We start from the raw sequence: 20705 nt of genomic DNA, 5'->3' as shown, positions 1-20705 counted from the left end.
CTGCACCCTAAACCTAACACCCCCTCCCTGGTGCCTAAACCTAACCCTCCCCCTAATGCCTAACCCTAACCCTGCTATCTAACCTTAACCTCCCCCAAACACCGTAATACTTACCTTCGGGATCCCGGCGGTCAGGATACTGGTTCTGGGATTCCGACCTGTCGTGATTTCGGCTCCGGTATTCAGACCATCGGCATCCTGCACACCGGGATGCTGACCACATACCATATCTTTGTATTGGAAAGAAATGCAATGCCTTGAAACTGGAATGGGTATGAAGTCCCAGCGGCCGGCAGCCAAAAGGGAGAAGAACCCGACATGGCAGGTAAGTCTCCTCTCTCTCTCCCCCCTAACCCTCCCTTAGTGGTGCCTAACCCTAACCCCCCCTTACCACACCCTAACCCTAACCCCTCTACACTCCCTAAACCTAACCCCCCCCCCCTGCAGCTAACGTTAAGGCCACCCCAGACTTACCTTAGTTGCTGTTCTATACCCCAGCTATGAGAGTATCAGCATTTTATTTTATACCCCAACTATGAGTATCAGCATTTTATTCTATACCCCAGCTATGAGAGTATCAGCATTTTATTCTATAACCCTCGCTATGAGAGTATCGGCATTTTATTCTTTACCCCAGCTATGAGAGTATCAGCATTTTATTCTTTACCCCAGCTATAAGAGTATCGGCATTTTATTCCTGAGTGAGAATCTGAGTGAGGTGATTATCTATGTGTCACACTCTCATGATCAGTCAGTAAGGAGGTAATATACAGTATGGCATATTGCATCTCACTGTTGGGGGCGGTGAGGAGAGTGGCCGGCAGGTGGCGCTGTGTGTACGTGTGCAGGACACGGCCGGCAGGTGGCGCTGTGGGTATGTGTGAGTGTATGGCTGACAGAGTGTCGGGCGGAAGAACTAGGAAGAAGCTTCTGGAAGAGCCTGGATGTGATCGGGGCACTATATATAATAATACATCGCTGGGGCCGGCCGGCTGGAGTGGAGTCATCGGGTACAGCAGCTGAAGGAAAGGTCACCCTATAATCTCAGGTACCGTCTATACTTTGTGTGTGTATTTATAATATATATATAATATATATATATATAATGACTGTATCTCTGTGTTCTTTATACTCTGCAGTAGTTTAGGTGTCACTGTTATTGCTGATTACACGTCTATGGGAATATCCCTGTGTAGAAGTTACATTGTAGCAGCTACAGGCTGTCTGGCCGGGTCTTGGCACCTTGTGCAACTACAAGTACCAGCATGCCCAGCTACTAGAGCTAGCGCATGTAGAGCCTGCCATGCTGCCCATCAGACCTGTGGCTGCCATGACCCGGATGTGCTGGAGTCTCTGCAGGGCACACACCGCTTGCTGGGAGTTCCCCTCTTACATGATGTGGGGAAGATGGAGATGCCCTGTGACAGCAGCATGTGATGATGATGGTACCTGTGCCAGCCACATGTCCTCTCTCTCTGACTCCCCTGGTGCTGATACCTCTACATACAGTGGCCCAGGGCCCCCAGCACATCCCTCCTGAGTGCTAGAGAGAGAGAGAGTGTGTGTGTGTGTGTGTAGGGGGGGTACATACATATAGGTCCGTATTCATTTAGAGGCGAAAAGCCTTTTTCGCCTGTGTTTTATTTTTTTTGCGAAAATTTAGCAAAATTTTTTTTCGCCTAATTCAATTCCAGGGCGATTTCGCCTAGGCGGAAACTCGACGCATCGAACTCTCCAAAAAAGATTCTCCAATCAATAGCAGGTGAAAAGAAGTACAAAATCTTTATTTTGGGGTGGAAACAACTCAGAACCCTTGGGACAGCCCCCCAAAAGACAAATGTGCTAAAAAAACAAAAACCTAAGAACACCCCAAAAAAGATGTAATTTTTGGGGTGAAAATGTAAAAAGTGGGAGGATAAGCATAAAAACTAGCGAAATAGGCTTCTTGGGGGACTGCAAGGGTGGGTCAGGTGTTTTTGGGATTGTAGGTGCGTTTTTTAAAAGTTCACTTTAGAGACCTATAAATATGCTAGCACCCATTTTCAAGTATCCCAAATTTGACTGGACTACTTATATTCACCAAAGACAAATGGTTTATGCCATTCTTCACCACTTTTACAAAGACGCTAATAGCAAGCAATTTACACAAGTACGCAAAATAGTTTTATTAGGGCTATTAGTACACATCTATATTGATTTACTATATTAGTGTATTTCTGGGGTACAGACTGATGTCCCCAATTCTTTCAGTACTTTTTGCCTATTTCCGTTTTCGCATCTTCTGCAATTGAATTAGGTGAAAAGCTGGAACGAGCACGGAATAAATTCGCCTCTGAAACAGGCGACTGAAGCGAAAAGTCGGACAGACGAACTTTCTGGCTTTTCGCCTCTAATTGAATACCCTTCATAGAGTTTAACAAAATCATATTTACTAATAAACTCGTGGAAATTATTATTATTCTTTTTCCTTTTTTATATCTGCTCTCTACCTGCATTTCTACTTATTACTGTGGGGTAATGCAGCAGTACAAGCTTATTTATAATTACAATACTGGATTAATTCATGTTGATGATTACACACTGGCTTAAAGATGTACATCTGGCGATGTGAAGGAGGACTTTTGGTGTTATGTGCTATTTTGGATGTGCAAGTCCAGTAGACAAGGAGTGTCCCCTGGAGATGCACTCCAGTTATACATGGGCATACCTTGTGCCCATGCCCAAGGCGTAAAGATGCTTGTGATGGTGAGGATTCCGGCACTGACCTGTATCCTTAGGGCTATTTCACACCCAACATTTTTGTCGCGCGCAGAAAGTCATATTTTTTGTTTCCCTGTGAATCAGTCCCTTTCTCACACAACGGTTTTGAGCCATGAGTAATGTCCTTGCCGTGTGGTTTGTATCTCTATCCAATCTCTAACACTGAAACCGTGGATGGCAGCCTTCCTAGTCAGTGGTTATCACGGCTGTAACACAGCGACCGTGCAGTGTGGAAGCCCAAATGTAGTTTTAACTTCCACTAAAGTTAAACAACGGTAAAAACTGTCTGTTTTTTTTGCCGGATTGACAAAACCGTGTGTGAAATAGCCCTTACTGTAACAAAAAATAAATTTTTTGTTGCATGTTGTGAAATATTACAATTTAATTGAACTCAGTAATTTTGTTCATTAGAGAAACTCAATATAAGTTTAGGTATTTTATTTAGATTTTGTTTTGGTTGTAGCTTGTCTTACAGTTGCTACTGCAGTATTAACCAATGCTGCTTATAGTTAGTCTATCACTCAGGTTATCAAACTCTGTCCTCAGGACCACAAACAGTGCATGTTTTCCAGGTCTCCTCACAGAATCACAAGTGATAGAATTAGCTCCACCTTTTAAAATGTCAGTGAGTAATGAATACACCTGTGCCCTTGCTGGGTGACCTGGAAAATGTGAACTGTGTGGGGTCCTGAGGACCGAGTTTGAGAACCACTGGTTTATCAGATCGGAGCATGCATTCTATACCCTGTCTTCCAGCAGTAAGGGTACAGCAGGATTTAAATTGCCTTCATTACTTCCTGTATAGAACTCTTTTGCTTAAGAAAATAATATTGATGTACTTTGTTTTCTACAGTGGGACTTTGCTATGGCTGACAGAGGACAAGGGAGAAATGGGCAGCATCCGCATAATCTCCAAGGCCTGCTGCACATGGCCATTGAGGCTGGCACAGAATCTGGCACCGCACAGCAAACAGAACAGCTATCTGAAGAGGTACAAAATACATTTTTCTGGAGTTTAGTTAAATCTGGCCTACAGCACTTTATTAGTTCAGTTCATTTGAAGCCGACCCTTAACTAGATTGTGCCTTCTGTGGGTGCATATTATGGTTTTTCACCTTCACTGTCTAGTACTGTGTGTTGTATAGAAGAACTGAAGACGCTGCTCATTGTGGTGTTGTAGGAATATGTTGTGATCTTACAGCCTAGATAAATAATTATATACTCCCTCAAGGGGCTGTGGCGCTTATCCCTTATTTCCTATTTTATGATAAATCAAGCTGAGGATGTTGTAAAGATCGGCCCAGTGGTACTCCCAAAGTTGTGTAAATGACGCGTTTTGTAGTGACATAGCCTATCATTTCATCAGATGAAGTTGTGGGTTATACTACAACTAAACACGTCGGGGACGCTACTTTGGGACTGCCACTGGACCAATCTTTATATCATCCTCAGTTTAATATTTTCGTGTGCAACAAATCATTACTTCACAGTATACAATACATAAACCATCATAAAAAGTGGACATGAATTTACTCAAAGTCGGCAAGTTTGGAATAAGCACTCCCAATGTGATATAGGTGGCTGCTGCCCGTTAATGAACTAGATGGTGCATCAGGTGTAATGGATTTGTAGAAATTAATGGTCTAATGGAGTCGTAATTTGTTTTTTTTAAATTCTCCAGGAGATAAAGTGGCAATTGTACTGTATGTGTACCAAAGCACAAATAATGCTTATCTGTTAATAATTTGCTATGGTCCTATTTATTCTCTATTGGGGCCCTATTTGCTACAATCCGCATTTAGTGCCAACTTAGCAGCGTAGCATTTTACAGTCACCCTTGTAGGGCAGTGGGCAGGGAGTTCCTGGCATCCTCTGTTAATGTTTCCGCTTGCTGGCATCTCCTCTCTCCCCTTCATGGTGGTTTCAAGTACAGGCAGCCACGGCTCCCCTAGGGGTGCTCGTAAGGTAGTTTAAAGGGACAGACGTGCCAAACTTGATGACACATTTGGCACGAGAATTGACCTCCTCCTATGAAAGGGAGTCCCTGGGCACTAAGGCAGGTGCCAGAGTATATGATCTCAAACCATACTCCAGCATCCCAGTGACACTATTCTTCATGACCTGTTTTCGTCTAATACCTGGTACCTTCTTGTCCGTTTGTTTCTGACTGTGCTTGCCGACTACGCCTTCATTGCACTCTGCTCCAATCCAGAGTACACCAGCACCTGTACAATGGAACCACGTCTGAGGGCTGCAACCTGCGTGTCGGAAGCAGCTCAGTCCAAACCTCCTTGCAGGGGTCCTTTTAGACTCCGCCTCAGTACTGTGTCTTGCCAATCCCGCACAGGCCAGCAGCCATCATCCATCCTTGGGTTGTGGCACTATAGAATCCTTAGCCCCCTTTGCACTTACCCTTCTTCCTTATTTAGAGCACAGCGAAGCAGGTCACTGTATAGTCCGACCTTCATCTAATCTCTGCACTTGGAGATCGGGGGTTGGTGAATTAGTAAATTCTCCTCTTTCCACTTGGAGATTACTTTTTTTTTTTTCAGGCACATTGAGTCCAGAATGCTGTTTGTATGACATTCTGGGGCGCAAATTGGCATGTGCTGTAGGCGGTCAGAGATATCACATCCTGAGGGCGGACCAGCGGAGGAAAAGTGTTTTGCGCATATGCAGAGTCGATTTCCTCCCTAAAATGTTGGGTTATGGTGCATACACACGGGACGATCGTCAACGACAACTAGGGATGTGCAGGCTCTGATTAGTTCGGATTTTCCTGCCAAATTTAGATTTTTTCCCGCCAAAAATCGGGTTTCAGAAAAAGGCAAAATGTCACCTTTCATGGACAAACATCATTTTTCATGGTCTTTTGTCCAGGAATAATGATTGACCATGAAAGATGATGTTTTGCCTCTTTCTGAGACACTATTTTTGGCGGGAAAAATACGAATTTGGCGGGAAAATCTGAACTAATCCGAGCTTGCACATCCCTAACGATATCGTTGTACGATCTCCAGGGTGTGCTGGATGATCGATATCGAACATCCAGCCCACCAACGATGGGCAACAACCCTCCCTATACTAACCTGGTCGAAATCGACCAGGTTGGCCTGCATACACGGGCAATGGATGATTTTGTTATCGTCCATACGTGCCCGCGCATCGCAGGTCGTTTGGGCACCGAAAAATGAACGATGTTATCGTTCTTATCTTCCATTTTAATCGTTCCATGTGTGCACATCATTACAGAGGAGGGCATGATTGCATGAGATGTGACTGTCAGTGAAATCCATCTGTCGGTGGTTACAGTACATCCCATGCTTTCACACCAGGTAAGTGGTTAAGACCAGATAACTCTACTTTGATTTTGTCTTTTCAGTAGCGGTGTTTCCTTCAGTTTCATCTTTGCAAATAATATTATTATGAGAAGTGGCTCTCTGTTGAAAAGCTGTATTCTTATTCTTCTCATGGCAGACTCTAAACTTTAACATTTACCATGTCAACAGGCTAGTAAATCCATGGGTGTATTTTTAGGGTTCTTCATGAGTTCTGCTCTTTGGTTGTACTCGTTGCATTCCCTCCCAGAAGTGGAGGGTATGTAATGGTCTTCAAAGTAGACTGGGACTGATGTGAATGATAAATATTCTCTGTACAGCACTACATAATTGGTGGCACTATATAAATAATAACGTTTGGGAATTGCCTTCTGTTTGTAAATGATAAGGTGTACATTAGGTAGAGACGTACACATGAACACAATCAACTATAAAACATGTTTGCCTACAATTAAATAATGTCCAACAAAGTAAACAGTAACCTGGGAATGCATTGCCAAAAGTGAGAGCTGCAGGCTATTTTTAAAATGCAGAGACAGTAGTTTGTAACCTGCAGATAACATTCAACGGTTGGCTTTTGAAACTGATTGCGTTTCCATGGCATCTGCAATGCTAAGTCTTGTACAAATACTCCATCCAGCTAGGACGGAAAGTCAGCTGATTCCTACTGGAAATTATTCGTATTAGTTCTACTTAGAAATGGGGCAATTTCCAGTCCCCCTGTTTAACCAATCGGATCAGTGGCTAATGTTTAGCACTTGTCGCAGCCTGTGCAGTTCCTCTTTCCTGCCGGGGGTGTCGCTCTCTGCTCTGGTGCTTCTAGCACATACTGGTCTGTATCTCAGCAGTTTGTTGCATCAGCTAAGTGTGGTAGAAGCACCAGAACAGAGAGTGACACCCCAGGCAGGAAAGAGGACCTGCACGGGCTGCGACAGGTGCACGGTGCTAGGATGAACGCTAAGTGACTAATTTTAACATACGTGGAGACAACTTAATCTTTCTCGACTCCACTGGGACTGCACATAATTGAATCTGCCACTATGAATTCAGAATTAGGAAATGGTTACAACTTGTGTTTAGAGAGAAATAACTGTTGTCATTACTACTAATTATAAGGATATGTCACCCCCTCTGTGAAATCAAGCCTTTTATGGTTGTATTCTATTGAGGGGTTTTATGCTCCCAATCTGCAAGATGGTATATTAGTAACTGGTATACATGGTGTGAAAGTATAGTCTAGAGCAGTGGTTCCCATACCGGGTGCCCAGGCACCCTTCAGTGATGTGAGGCACCTGCAGGGTGTAAAAGGTTGTGGTCTAGGACCAAATCAAATTATTTATGGTCAGTGTAATAGGCAAATCCAGTGCTGGTGGCTGCCAATCATACAATGTGTGGACAAACAGAAGCGTAACCCTGTCCACCACCACATAAATGAAAGGATGGCCGGTAAGCACAACTTACTACCTTTAATAATTTTTGCTGAATTTCTTTTGGCCATCGGTTGCCATGAAACAAAAATGCTAATACACCAGGGTGCCCTAATTCAAGAAAAGTTGGCAACCACTGCTGTAGAGAGGATCATAGAAGCAACTTTTTATGGGACTGCAGTATATCTCAAGACAGCATGGTGACATACAGTCAGGTGCATAAATATTGGGACATTGACAGAATTTTCATATTTTCGCCTCTATTCACCACCACAATGGCTTTGAAATGAAACAAACAAGATGTGCTTTAACTGCAGACTTTCAGATTTAATTTGAGGGTATTTACATCCAAATCAGGTGAACGGTGTAGGAATTAAAACGGTTTCTATATGTGCCTCCTACTTTTTAAGGGGCCAAAAGTAATGGGACAAACTAAACAATCCTAAATCTAACTTTCACTGTTTATTACTTTGTTGCAAATCCTTTGCAGGCAATTACAGCCTGAAGTCTGGAACGCATAGACATCACCAGACGCTGGGTTTCATCCCCGGTGATGCTCTGCCAGGCCTCTACTGAAAATGTCTTCAGTTCCTGCTTGTTCTTGGGGCATTTTCCCTTCAGTTTTGTCTTCATCAAGTGAAATGCATGCTCAATAGGATTCAGGTCAGGGGATTGACTTGGCCATTGCATAACATTCCACTTTTTATCCTTAAAAAACTCTTTGGTTGCTTTTGCAGTATGCTTCGGGTCATTGTCCATCTGCACTGTGAAGCGCCGTCCAATGAGTTCTGAAGCATTTGACTGAATATGAGCATATAATATTGCCTGAAACACTTCAGAATTAATTCTGCTGCTTTTGTCAGCAGTCACATCATCAATAAATACAAGGGAACCAGTTCCATTGGCAGCCATACATGCCCATGCCATGACACTACCACCACCATGCTTCACTGATGAGGTGGTATGTTTTGGATCATGAGCAGTTCCTTTCCTTCTCCATACTCTTCTCTTCCCATCACTCTGGTACAAGTTGATCTTTGTCTCATCTGTCCATAGGATGTTCTTCCAGAACTGTAATGGCTTTTTTAGATGTTGTTTGGCAAACTCTAATCTGGTCTTCCTGTTTTTGAGGCTCACCAATGGTTTGCATCTTGTGGTGAACCCCTCTATATTCACTCTTGTGAAGTCTTCTCTTTGTTGACTTTGACACATATACACCTACCTCCTGGAGAGTGTTCTTGATTTGGCCAACTGTTGTGAAGGGGTTTTTCTTTACCAGGGACATAATTCTGCTGTCATCCACCACAGTTGTTTTCCGTGGTCTTCCGGGTCTTTTGGTGTTGCTGAGCTCTCTGGTGCGTTCTTTCTTTTTAAGAATGTTCCAAACAGTTGATTTGGCCACACCTAATGTTTTTGCTATCTCTCTGATGGGTTTGTTTTGATTTTTCAGCCTAATGATGGCTTGCTTCACTGACAGTGACAGCTCTTTGGATCTCATATTGAGAGTCGACAGCAGCTGATTCCAAATGCAAATGTCACACCTAGAATCAACTGCAGACCTTTTACCTGCTTAATTGATAATGAAATAACGAGGGAATAGCTCACACCTGTCCATGAAATAGCTTTTGAGTTGACAGTCCCTTTACTTTTGGCCCCTTAAAAAGTGGGCGGCACATATAGAAACCGTTGTAATTCCTACACCGTTCACCTGATTTGGATGTAATTACCCTCAAATTAAATCTGAAAGTCTGCAGTTAAAGCACATCTTGTTTGTTTCATTTCAAAGCCATTGTGGTGGTGAATAGAGGCCAAAATATGAAAATTCTGTCAATGTCCCAATATTTATGGACCTGACTGTATATGCGGCACTCGATCTAACACATCCAAGACACAGCAATAATAGTTTCAACGTTTCGAGACCACTGTATTGTCTCGTCATTGGTTTGCTGGAAGTAAATGGGGATTGTAAATGGGGCTTGAGGTAAATGGGCATATTTGGTGCTCTGAGTGTACAGCAGTGTTTAATAGATCTAGAGAAATGATTTGTAGGTTCATGCCAGGTTGGTTTAGCATGGTGCTGCTCTCTGCCTGTTTTGCAGATGGTAAAATGCACCCTGACCCCTTTGGAGCGCCACACTGTGCTCCGGTTGAGAGTTGTTTGGATTGCAGGAGTGATGTCGAGCTGCCACCTGTACTGAGGGATTTGGGCTTGCGTGCCAGGCTTTCCATGAAGATCTCAGTTCTCTGCCTCCATAGCCATTTTGAAATCTCAGCTCCACAGCTGTATTGTGGCACTTTGTGGCATAATTACGTATTGGGACACTGATTTGTGGCATTATGTGGCTCTGGCATAAATATGTATTGGGGCACAGCTGTGTGGCTTATGTTTTGGGGGTGCTGCTGTATGGCTTATTACTGTACAGAGTGTACCCACAAATGTTAAGGTTTGGTTAAAAATGTGTGAGTGAGGTTTTATGTAGATGACTGGGGTGAGCAGGGGCGGTAGGGTGAATCTTTGCCTAGGGCACCCAGAACCCTTGCACCGGCCCGGTTTGTATGGTATATGGAATATGCACATTTCTGGCAAATGCTCGCTTACAGGTCACTGAAAGTATAGGAAGTCGTCTTTTGAATAATGTTTCAACTCTGCTGTTTGTGTGTAAGAAGGGTGGAACACTGAAAGCCTAACGTTAGAACTTTGTTCCAAGGTTACATCTAGCACTTTCTACATATTAAGCCTGTCTGCATTAGGTAGTCAGTTCAGCACTCCAGCCAAAATGGGTATTATGTTAATACCCCTTTTTGGCCAACCTCCATTTGGAATTTAAACAGGAATTATGTTTACAATGGCTTTGCTTCTTATCCATGTGCTACATCCCATTTGCCTTATTTTTTTTATTTTTTTTCCGACTTGTCTTTGACAGTGCAAAGCTGCAATCTGTTCTCAAGGTTTAATCCTCACTCTCCTCCATCCTGTTGCTGTGTCAGTGCTATAGTAACCTGATTTTTGCAATAGAACCTTACATGTGGTTTAAAACAATCCTTTATTGTTGGTAAATACTAACAATAGCTGAATAACAAATGTTCTAAAGTAATTTACTTTAAATACAGTTACATTAAAGGGAATGCACCACTTCTGACATCTCCCCCATGTAGCAATGAAATCTGTGTCCCTACATTGAGTTTTGCAGTGCATAATATGTGGAGTTGCTGCCCAATGTGCACTGGTTCCTATTCCTGTAATTATTCAATAATAAACTGCTGTATATCAATGGCTTTGCAGTTACATAGAGCTTTCTCCTCTAGTACAGTCTGGCCAGACAAAATAAGTATAGAAAAGCTGAGCATATACCAGCTAGCTATTGTCCTCGGCTTCGCCCATGATGAAAACACTTTTGCCAACATATTTCTTTATGTGAGGTGTTCTAGTTGTATTGCTTTGCATAGGGGCCCTGTCGCGGGAGTGGCCCACGTGACCAGCAGCACTATACAGACTGGTGGCAGCAGCGCCTTTACCCACCACTCACACCAATGTCACTGTGCCCTGTGCATAGACTGCTATGTAGCCTATCCTATTCACCCACCACTCACATCAATGTCACTGTGTGCCCTGTGCACAGACTACTATGTAGCCTATCCTAGTATGTGAATGTGGGCCCAAAGCACCTCTCCCCCATTTTAGATGTGATCATTTAGCTTGGTGCAACACTACTTTGATGTATAGCACATACAAATGATGACTTGCTATTTAATATTACTGGTAACTTTAATGAATAACTTTTGATATTATAAACCTAGGCTTCATTTAAGACCTATAACTTTTGTACAATTATTGTGTGAAATTACCAGTAGCTGTGAGGTGTTACATAGGAAAAACATAAATATATTATTGACACTCCATCAGTGCTACTTTTGAGGTGTGTTACATTGACTAGACGATAAAACTGAATATACATCCCAACTGTACAGCTAAATGCTAGCCCTCTGGTGCCTCATTCTGCTCCATTGCTGTAGCAGTATGTAATGTGAAAGCACGCTACCAAGAGTACAGATAAGTGCCCTTACTGGGTTTGACACTTTGCTTGCTACTCGGTGATCTTAAACAGATGGAGACCAGGAAAGTGTTTGCCCTGCAAAAGTACTTCAATTATCTGGTTTCAGATGGTAGTGATAAAAACCAGTGCACCTTTATGTTTACAGCCCTGAAAGCATTGAGCATTTCTGTGCAGTTGTTAACCTAAGAGATACAGTATATCTGCAGATGATGGTTGTTCATACACACACAACCATCATCTGGCTGGGGGTCGCGCCGCGCCCTCCTTCCTGCAGCCTCCGCTGCAAGTGTACGGTCGGTTGACTGTTCACCCGTACACACAGCATGATGGACAGATATATCTGCCATCGGCTGTACAGTACAACCGACGCGATATGTCTGAACCACGTCATTCAGATATATTGCTGGTACACACTGGCCAACGAGCACACGATATATAGGCCGATCAATTGATTGGCCAATATATCTGCCAGTGTGTACCCAGCATGACCTCCTGCATGCTCTGTTTGCGACAGATGCTGCATTAATGACCCTTACACAATGAAGTAGTCCTCTGTACTGTATCTATTCTAGGTGGTCGCTAATGCACAGGTTAATCTTCATTATTTATCACAAACTGTATGTAAAATAATCTACTGTTTTGTGAAATGCAAAGCTTACCTAACCACTGTAACTTCAGATGGGTGTGGATTAAAAGAGTCGACAGTATCTAGGTAGACACAAACTGGTAGATAGGCAGTAGGTCGACATGAATGAGGATCGACATGTACAAAAGATTGACATTATCAGAAGCTGTAAAGTTCTGCATCATTGCAAATATCTCCATCTTTGCCTGGAAATCAATGCGCGATAATGATGTACATGTATACAAGTTGGAGAGTGCCCTTACTAAACAGTATTTGCACTACACTTTGTAAATGACCTTTAATGCCATCATGTGACCAGCAGTCTTAAAGCTGCTCTTCGCACGTTTCCACCTCCTGCCCAGAGCCCCGAGTAGTTCTCCATATAGTTGTTTTTCCCAGGCCGTTTGGGCTGTTGTCACAGCTAGATCACTGTCTTTCTGTCTGACAATTTAATTGTGTGTGAGCTAAATAATCAGAAATCATAATAAAGTATAATGGACAATTCTATCTTCTGTTTGAGCCTCCTTTCTGTATGGTCTTATTTTCCAAGGTCCTATGTTTCTACATTAGAGCCACCATATACACGTAAGCCTCCGTTATAGTAACGTTGGCCTTCCTCTCTTCCCCTGTGTTAGAGGCGGCAGTGGCTGCAGCAGGCCATGAGCAGCGCCTTTGCAGGCCAGGTGGATGAAGTGCAGCAAATGAAGGAATGCCTGCAGGAGCTGAGCTCTGAGAGGGCTGATGAGGATGGAGATGAGCGGAAGGAGCAAGCACTGGAGCTGCTGGCAGACCTTTGCGAAAACCTTGATAATGCTGCTGGTAAGTTGGTGACCTTCTCCTTACCGTAAAGTACAGTCAGAATAAATGGTACTCTTTGAGTTCCTCGACTCCTGTAAATACCCCAAGCTGGGTATATCTTCAGAATCTCTTTGCGTAACCGCTTCTGACTTGTGGTCCAATCAATTCCACACATTATTTTTTTGTTCAATGATACGGAAATAGTAAAAGTCTGCTTCTTGCTGTCTCTTAATGATCGGGTTTAAAAAATAAATAATATATCCCTAAATATATTTGTTGCTAGCAGACAATCTAAACTCAGGAAATTACTAGTATAAGCTGATTATCTGATGCAACGATTCCTTCAAAGGGGCCGCACATTACTCTTAATTTCTGTAATAACTTAAATTGATTGTGTTTTGTTTTAAGAAAGAGACCACTATCTGTAATAACATACTAGCAGGCCTTTTAAATAAGCATTACAAGCTATAGCAAACAAATATGACTACAGAGCATGAAGGAGATTGGAGGCTCGCCTGTGGTACATCACCAACATCCTTCCTCTTTTTTTTTTTTCGTTTTACTATGAATGTGGGTGCATGATTTATATGATCAGTTTCTTTATTTTAGCTCTAGTTTGCTGAAATACATATTATTGTAGACGGTTCAGTATAACCTGGAGTGCTGGTGTGTTTTAAATGCTGATTTTTCTCGTTCAACATCATAGTAGTTGTAAAAACACTTTTTCTACTGTGAGAGTTTATGTAATTTTTATATATTTTATTTGCAATGAGCTCATTTTGTCATCTTAGATTTCTGCAAGCTAGGCGGGATGGAGTTGCTGCTAACCCGTTACTTGAATTGCCCTGAGGCCAGTCTGCGCTGGAGAGCTGCTGACCTGATTGGCATTTGCAGCCAGAACGTGCCCTTCGTTCAGGAGGCTGCACTGTGCCTTGGCGCTATGAACAAACACCTGCAACTATTGGACTTTGACAGCTGTGATACAGTCAAAATAAAGGCCCTTTTCGCTATTTCTTGTAAGTCTGACTCCTATTTTAACCACAGTCCATCGGTTGGTGTATGAAAATGCCTTTTATATAAATGCTTTATAAGGGGAGATTATATAATTTTATAGCATGTCAACAGGAAAATCTTACTACTTTGTGTACAATAACACAATGTCACATGTGAACAAGCTGCTTCATCGTGTTGTACAGGCTTGGTGCGGGAACAGGAAGCTGGGCTGGCTGAGTTTGTGAAGATGGATGGCTTTTCGGTGCTGATGCGTGCCATGCAAAGTGACGTACTGAAACTAAAGATAAAATCTGCCTTCTTACTGCAGAATATATTGGCTAGTCATCCAGAACATAAAGGTAAAAGCACATATTTATTATTACCAGCTGCCGTTCCCTTCTAGGAATTTATACTAACCTCAGCACACATCTCCCTCACCAACTAATAGAGATGTATTGCTATAAATGCTTGAGTGTCAGATGCGTTGTTCAAATAATATGCTTCCAATATGATTATCCCCTAGAGTGTAGTATCTTATTCTAGCCTGTGGGTGGCAGCGCTGGTAATGAAGACCATACTGGATATGCATATATGCAGCTTTAAAGGACTCTGCATCTGTGTCTATCTCATATAACTTACAGCTGGGTCAGTTTTGTTATTACCCGTCACTTTTTTTTAAATTAAAGACAGATCGGACTGGGTTCCTTACGACCCAGAATAGGGCAGATATATGCAAAAATGTGTACATTCAGATTTGCGCATGCACTGTATGCAAAAACTCTCCATTTGTTCTCCTGCAGAGAGATCTGTCAGTTAGAATGAGCCCCATATGCAGCAATGCTTTGTTCAGAATGTAATAACAATGTAGTGATACGTTCAGAGAGAATGGGATTGTTTTATATTCACCTGCATGGAGAATCTCAAGATTAAGATCTCACAATGTACACATTGCTATGACAGGTTTATATTGTACAAACCAGATGGAGATTCCATGGAAATTCTCTACCACAGTGTGACGTATTAACCATCCTTGTCAGAAGCTGAATGCTATGCAGTAGAACTTCAGTTAGTGAACTTGCCAAGTATATCATGGCTTTGTTGACTTGGGTGTAGCTCCCTGAAGCTAGTCTGAACATGAGTAACCAGTGAAAAGGTCTATTTAAATACTTGATCAGGAGCATAAAGCACTCCTATGTACTGTTGTGGGTAATGCTGCAACAGACACAACGTAAATTGCAACCAGTGACTATGGTAAGTGAGTCGGCACATGTTGTGTGCATGTTGCTTCAGCTGCTGTGGTGGAGTCATTTCTGCCTCTATGCCTAAACTCGCATTGCTGTGTGAGAAGATATGAATATTCATAGCCTCATTTTCATACTAATTATTGTAGTTAAATATACACTTTCATCTTGCTCTCCCATAAGGTTACTGTTTAGTCCAAGGCACCTTCCATACACATTATTGAGTTGCTGGTTTGATTGAAGCTGTAACTGTCATCTTTGCAGGTACCCTATGTTCCATGGGGATGGTCCAGCAACTCGTATCTTTGCTTCGCACAGAACACAGTCCATTTCACGAACATGTCCTCTGTGCCTTGTGCAGGTAAGGTGCACCCTGTGTTTCTGGCTATTCTATGGAGGTTTACGATCATAACTTCTTCGGATAAATTACGTATTTAATAATCTTCCCATTCAGGCAGCCAAGGTTTGGCCAAAGTGCCTATCATTTCCCTACTGTAAAAAGTATACCAAATACAATGACAATTAGAACTTAAACCTCCAATAGGTTGAACAAATATAGAAGTTAGCTTGATATAAATAACACATCATAAATATGACATCTTTGTAGCTGTTCTGCAGTATACACCTCCCACCATGCGAGTTTACAGAAGTTTTTTAAGAAAATTTATATTCGAGAGCCCATAATGTATTCGCTACAGATATTAGAGAGTCACCATTAGAATGCATGAAGCACACCTGTAGTAGGTATGGGTGATAGACTGCGTTCTAATATATACAGTTTCCAGAGATGCTACTTGTTGTGTTTAAAATAATGGTACTCCTAAAAGCAGTAATGTAGGTGTCTTTCTCCTATCCCATTTCATTTTGTGCTCTTCCTTCTTTTTCTTTTCTCTACCCGGGTCATACTGATAAGAAAATCCGCTTCAATGTGCCTTCTTGGCTGTAAATAACGTTCTCTCCTCTCCCCAGTTTAGTTACGGATTTCCCACAAGGTGCAGCTGAATGTCGAGCTCCTGAATTAGCATTAGAAGAGTTGCTCAAAGAGCGATGTCAACTGATCCAAAAGCAGGAGGAGTTTCAGGTAATGTCCGTCCTATTCTTTTTTTTGTTTGTACTGTTTCTAACCTTTTATTAGCGTCCTCATTTATTATAGAGTAGATAATGGTCTAGTCTCATTAGACAGGAAAGGGCGTGGGGGTGTAAAGAAACTTAAAAAAATAATATAAAAAAAAGCATTGCTTGAAAAAAGTAACATCTATAATAGATAACTGGAATGATCTATCGTATTGGATCATACATTCATAGTGATAGATGCGCTGTATATCCAAGCATAATCTCTATTGTTTCAAAATCATTTATAAAAGTCTGGTTAGTTAATGGATGACAAGTCTTCAAGTGTCTTCATCCTCACTCGTGCCCTTTTATACACTACAGAAAGAGGCTACAGTACAGCCAAAACTTTCACTTGTCCTCTTCAGAAGGTTTGATAAATCTCCCCCAAACAATACAGCAACTTCCCAGTCGCACAAGGTCACACTCTTGCACGCACTCATTCACACTCCTTACATGTCCGTTCAAGCGAAATGTGCTGCAACGTCCACAAACCATCAAATTGGTGTAGGTGTTCTGCAGCCAAAAGCAGATTTAGAACCCAGGGCTCTTCTCATATACAGGCGTATTAAGGATGAATTAAAATGCTCTCACTCTGCATGTTAGTGACACAGTAAACTGCTATTAAATTATTTTTCCTTCATACGGTACCATAGATATCCATATATTATGAAGAGGTGGGACGGTTTGTGGATCTATCCGTAGATAGTACCTGGGATTTAATGGCAGAAGGCAAAGTCTCATCACTACATTGTATAACTATTTCTTATGCAACAATGTCACCATGGTGTTTAGCGAAAATGATTATTTGTTTCCCCCATCATTCCAGCATCACACATTTAATACAAGAATGTTTTACTGGATACATAAATGTATTTACTGTGTAACATGGCCAACTAGATAAAGCCAGCTGTGTGCATTAGCACCACTCTGTTCTGGACTCTGTAACTTCTGCAGATGTTACAGTGTGATCAGTGCTGGTGGTGGTATCGGGTCTTCAATGTCCTGTTGCTGAAGGAAGCATTGCATAGACTGCGGGGGAAATAATGATATGTTTTCCTTTAGTCTCTGTGCTGGGAACATGAGGTTTGTTAGAGATGTACTGTATGATGACACCATTATAGTATGGGTAATTTAGCACAACAAAATTATACCCTTTATATTGTATTGTTCTAATAACGGATCATTTACTTGTTACATTTTGATTTGTATTTTGAAAGGTTAGTCATTTGCATGAGCCCAGTTAATTGTTTTCTTGCACTTTACAATTAAATCCAAACTGTTAATTAGCTATCTGATTAATGTGAAAACCACTAGTCTTCGCTTCGCTTCATGTCTCCTATTTCCGTTTAGATTTTACTAACATTTAGCATGGAACTGAAATTCTAAGCATAGATGATGGGAGTACTGGGACCTCGGTGTCCTTTCTCTACGGGTTCAACACTTGAAATGAGCCATGAAAATGTGTATTCTCATCTTCTCTCCCCCCGTCCCCAATTTGTGATTTTAGGCACCAAATTAGGAGTAAAAGGGCCAGGCGCTTGATATGTGTAGAGCAGCACATGTTGCTTTCTTTCAAGTTTGGAGATGGGGGAAAAGCTGAACCACATAAGTCATTGTCACGTCTATAAGCTCGTTACATTATTTACAATCATTTTTAATTTGTGCAAATCTGTTCCCTTAGGTCAGTGGTTCTCAAACTCTGTCCTCGGGACCCCACACAGGTCATGTTTTCCAGGTCACCCAGCAGGTGCACAGGTGTATTCATTACTCACTGACACATTTTAAAAGATGCACAGGTGGAGCTAATTGTTTCACTTGTGATTCTGTGAGGAGACCTGGAAAACATGTACTGTCCTGGGTTCAGCTGCCAGAGACAGGACGTCCAGTCATTGAGCAATCCCTGCGAGTCAGTGATTGCCGTACTCTGCTCTCAGGGAAGACTCCCCTGGGGCACCTGTGATCACAACAACACACACAGACCAGGGGACGCCGCAGGTCTTAAGAGACTTACATTTTTTTAATTTGTTTCATTTTTTCATACATACCACGGAACTGCACAATTTCCCTAGAGCCCTTGGCAATTGACTTCTTTTCCACAGCAGAATATAAACATTTACTGATCGTGGAAATACTTAATGTGTGTTTAAGTAAGAGATTCTGACAAGTGACGGACAATTAGTTTCACCCACCTTATTGAGTGGACCCTGCCGGGTATATCTCAACACAGGACATTCCACTGCTGACATTCTTCTGAGGCGGTGGTCTCAGTTTTACAAATTGTACGTGTTTAAATACTTATTGTTTAAGACATGTTGTTATGCTGTTTATTTGTAGTAAAGATTCCATCACGTTCCTAACTGATTAGAGTTTGTCTATTAGAACATCATAAGGAACATTTGTACACTCATACATTAAGAGAAATTTATTTTTGAGGTGCAGCGCTTTGGTACATATAATTGGTATAATTATTATTATAAACGGCTGTTTGAGTTGGGTCATTGGAAGTAAGTCAGGTCCTAATTGGGTTATGGTCATGTCCAGTTCACTATTTATTTCAATTCTTAACCACCAGAATTTGCCAGTTGTTGAAAAGCTGGTGTGTATTATGTTTATTAATAATAATTGTATTTTTCTTTCAGGAAGAGCTGGATTATTGTGAACACCTGTTGAAGATCTGTTTCCAAGACATTCCTGAAGACAATGGAATGGATCGGTAATGGCATGGACACTGTGCCCATAAATGTTGCCTCATGATGGGGCAAGATGACAAGGATGGAGTTACTCTATAAATTGACTCTCAGACAAGTACAATCTTTGTTTCAAAAGAGAAGTCTGAGATTCTGTTTTTCAAATGGACAAGGACAATGTTTGTGGCTGCTTTATATGGACGTTATCCTGTCAGTGTATCCGGAAATATCTGTGTATTATTAAAAGTAGTCTGAGACCTTGTTTTCTCATGATAAATTCTCAATTTGTCAGTTTTCTGTTACACTTTTCAGATATCTATAGTAGCTATTAAGCAGACAACTATATGGGTATGGGATCCCAGCGGTCAGGGTGTCGCTGGTCAGAATACAGACAGCGGCATCCCGAACGTTAGAATCCCAACACAATTAGGTAAGTACCCCAATGCTAGCCCTAACCCTCCGTCCACGGTGCCTAAACCTAACCCTCCCCCTAGTGCCTAACCCTAAACCTAACCCAGGGGTGGGCAATAAGCGGCCTTCCAGCTGTTTTGAGCTACAAATCCCAGCATGCTTTGCAACATTTTTAGCATGGCCAAATAGTAAAACTGCAGTCGGGATTCCAACGCCGTATTTTGACCGTCTGCATCCCGCACGCCGGGATGCTGACTACCTCCATTTTTACATAGCTGGTTAAGTTTTATTGTCCTATTGGTATATAGTGGACGGTGTTGTCTTCTATATGTTTATATCTACACTTCTAAGTGGTGTATTTTTACCTTTTTTGAGGCTGCTTTTTGAATACACTTCATATAAACTTATTGCACAATACTATATAGTACATGTCATGATAACATTGTAAATAAAAAACATTTCACTTAATGAGTCTAGAACATGCACGAAACTGACTATACTGCGTTCGGATTATCTTTTAATCTAAATATAAAACATCCAGATGTGAATAAAGATCAGACAGGGAATTAGAAAATAGAAACAAAAATAAATTTCTTCTTCAGGGTCCATAGGGCTCCACAGGGAGACATTGGGGTGTAGGTGGTGTTTGGAGGACCAGACACCAACAGCAAAGCTTTTTTTTCAATCCCAGGATGCTTCGATCCTTCCCCCTTATACCCCGCCCACAGCCTGAAGGCAACTCCGTTTCGTTGGTGTCCGGCAGGAGTTGGATCACCATTAGAAGCTTTATTTTAGGATTTATTTTTATTTTATTTAAATTTTTTACTACAGAGCAAGAAATGCTAGACAGTCCCTTGGACGTCTGCACTGTTGCTCCATCGTACCCTTCGTGGCGCCGCGACTCCAGCCATCGGCTAGGTACTCTCTGCGGGGCTCAGGGGGACCTAGCTAGCAGGGCTCCTCTGATCCCAGACAGCAGCCAGGACTCAAGGGGACAGGTAAGGTGCGTCCCCGCTTGTGGGGACCCGTGTCTATGCGCAGTCTTACCTCCGGTCTCGCTGATGTGGACACCGGTTCGTCCAGGACTCCACTAGACCACCAGGGCATAACCTATACTGGTGCAGGGGACAGCTAAGGCCAGGGACCCGGTGGTAGATATCTGCATAGGGGAGAAAGTCCTCTCCCTACGGCCCCTCCCCCAACTCCGGGTGCCATTCCACTGCGGTCTTGCTCCTCCCTCACTCTCGGTAGCCATTT

General features: G+C 42.2%; 1 protein-coding gene across 1 annotated transcript; it reads left to right on the top strand.

Moving 5' to 3' along the window:
- Positions 1-855: 855 nt before the first annotated feature.
- On the top strand, positions 856-19317 carry HSPBP1 (HSPA (Hsp70) binding protein 1). Its single transcript, XM_088451009.1, has 8 exons — positions 856-1048; positions 3614-3751; positions 12841-13024; positions 13795-14019; positions 14200-14355; positions 15502-15598; positions 16207-16318; positions 18990-19317. Exons 2-8 carry the CDS (start codon positions 3626-3628, stop codon positions 19065-19067), a joined length of 978 nt encoding a protein of 325 aa, XP_088307135.1. The 5' UTR covers positions 856-1048; positions 3614-3625; the 3' UTR covers positions 19068-19317.
- The last annotated feature ends 1388 nt before the right edge of the window (positions 19318-20705 follow it).

The sequence above is a fragment of the Taudactylus pleione genome, unplaced genomic scaffold, assembly GCF_031769625.1.
Source record: "Taudactylus pleione unplaced genomic scaffold, aTauple2 ptg000535l, whole genome shotgun sequence".
In the NCBI taxonomy this organism is placed as follows: domain Eukaryota; kingdom Metazoa; phylum Chordata; class Amphibia; order Anura; family Myobatrachidae; genus Taudactylus; species Taudactylus pleione.
Note: the sequence above shows the minus strand (reverse complement) of the source record. Positions and strands in the feature narration are given on the sequence as shown.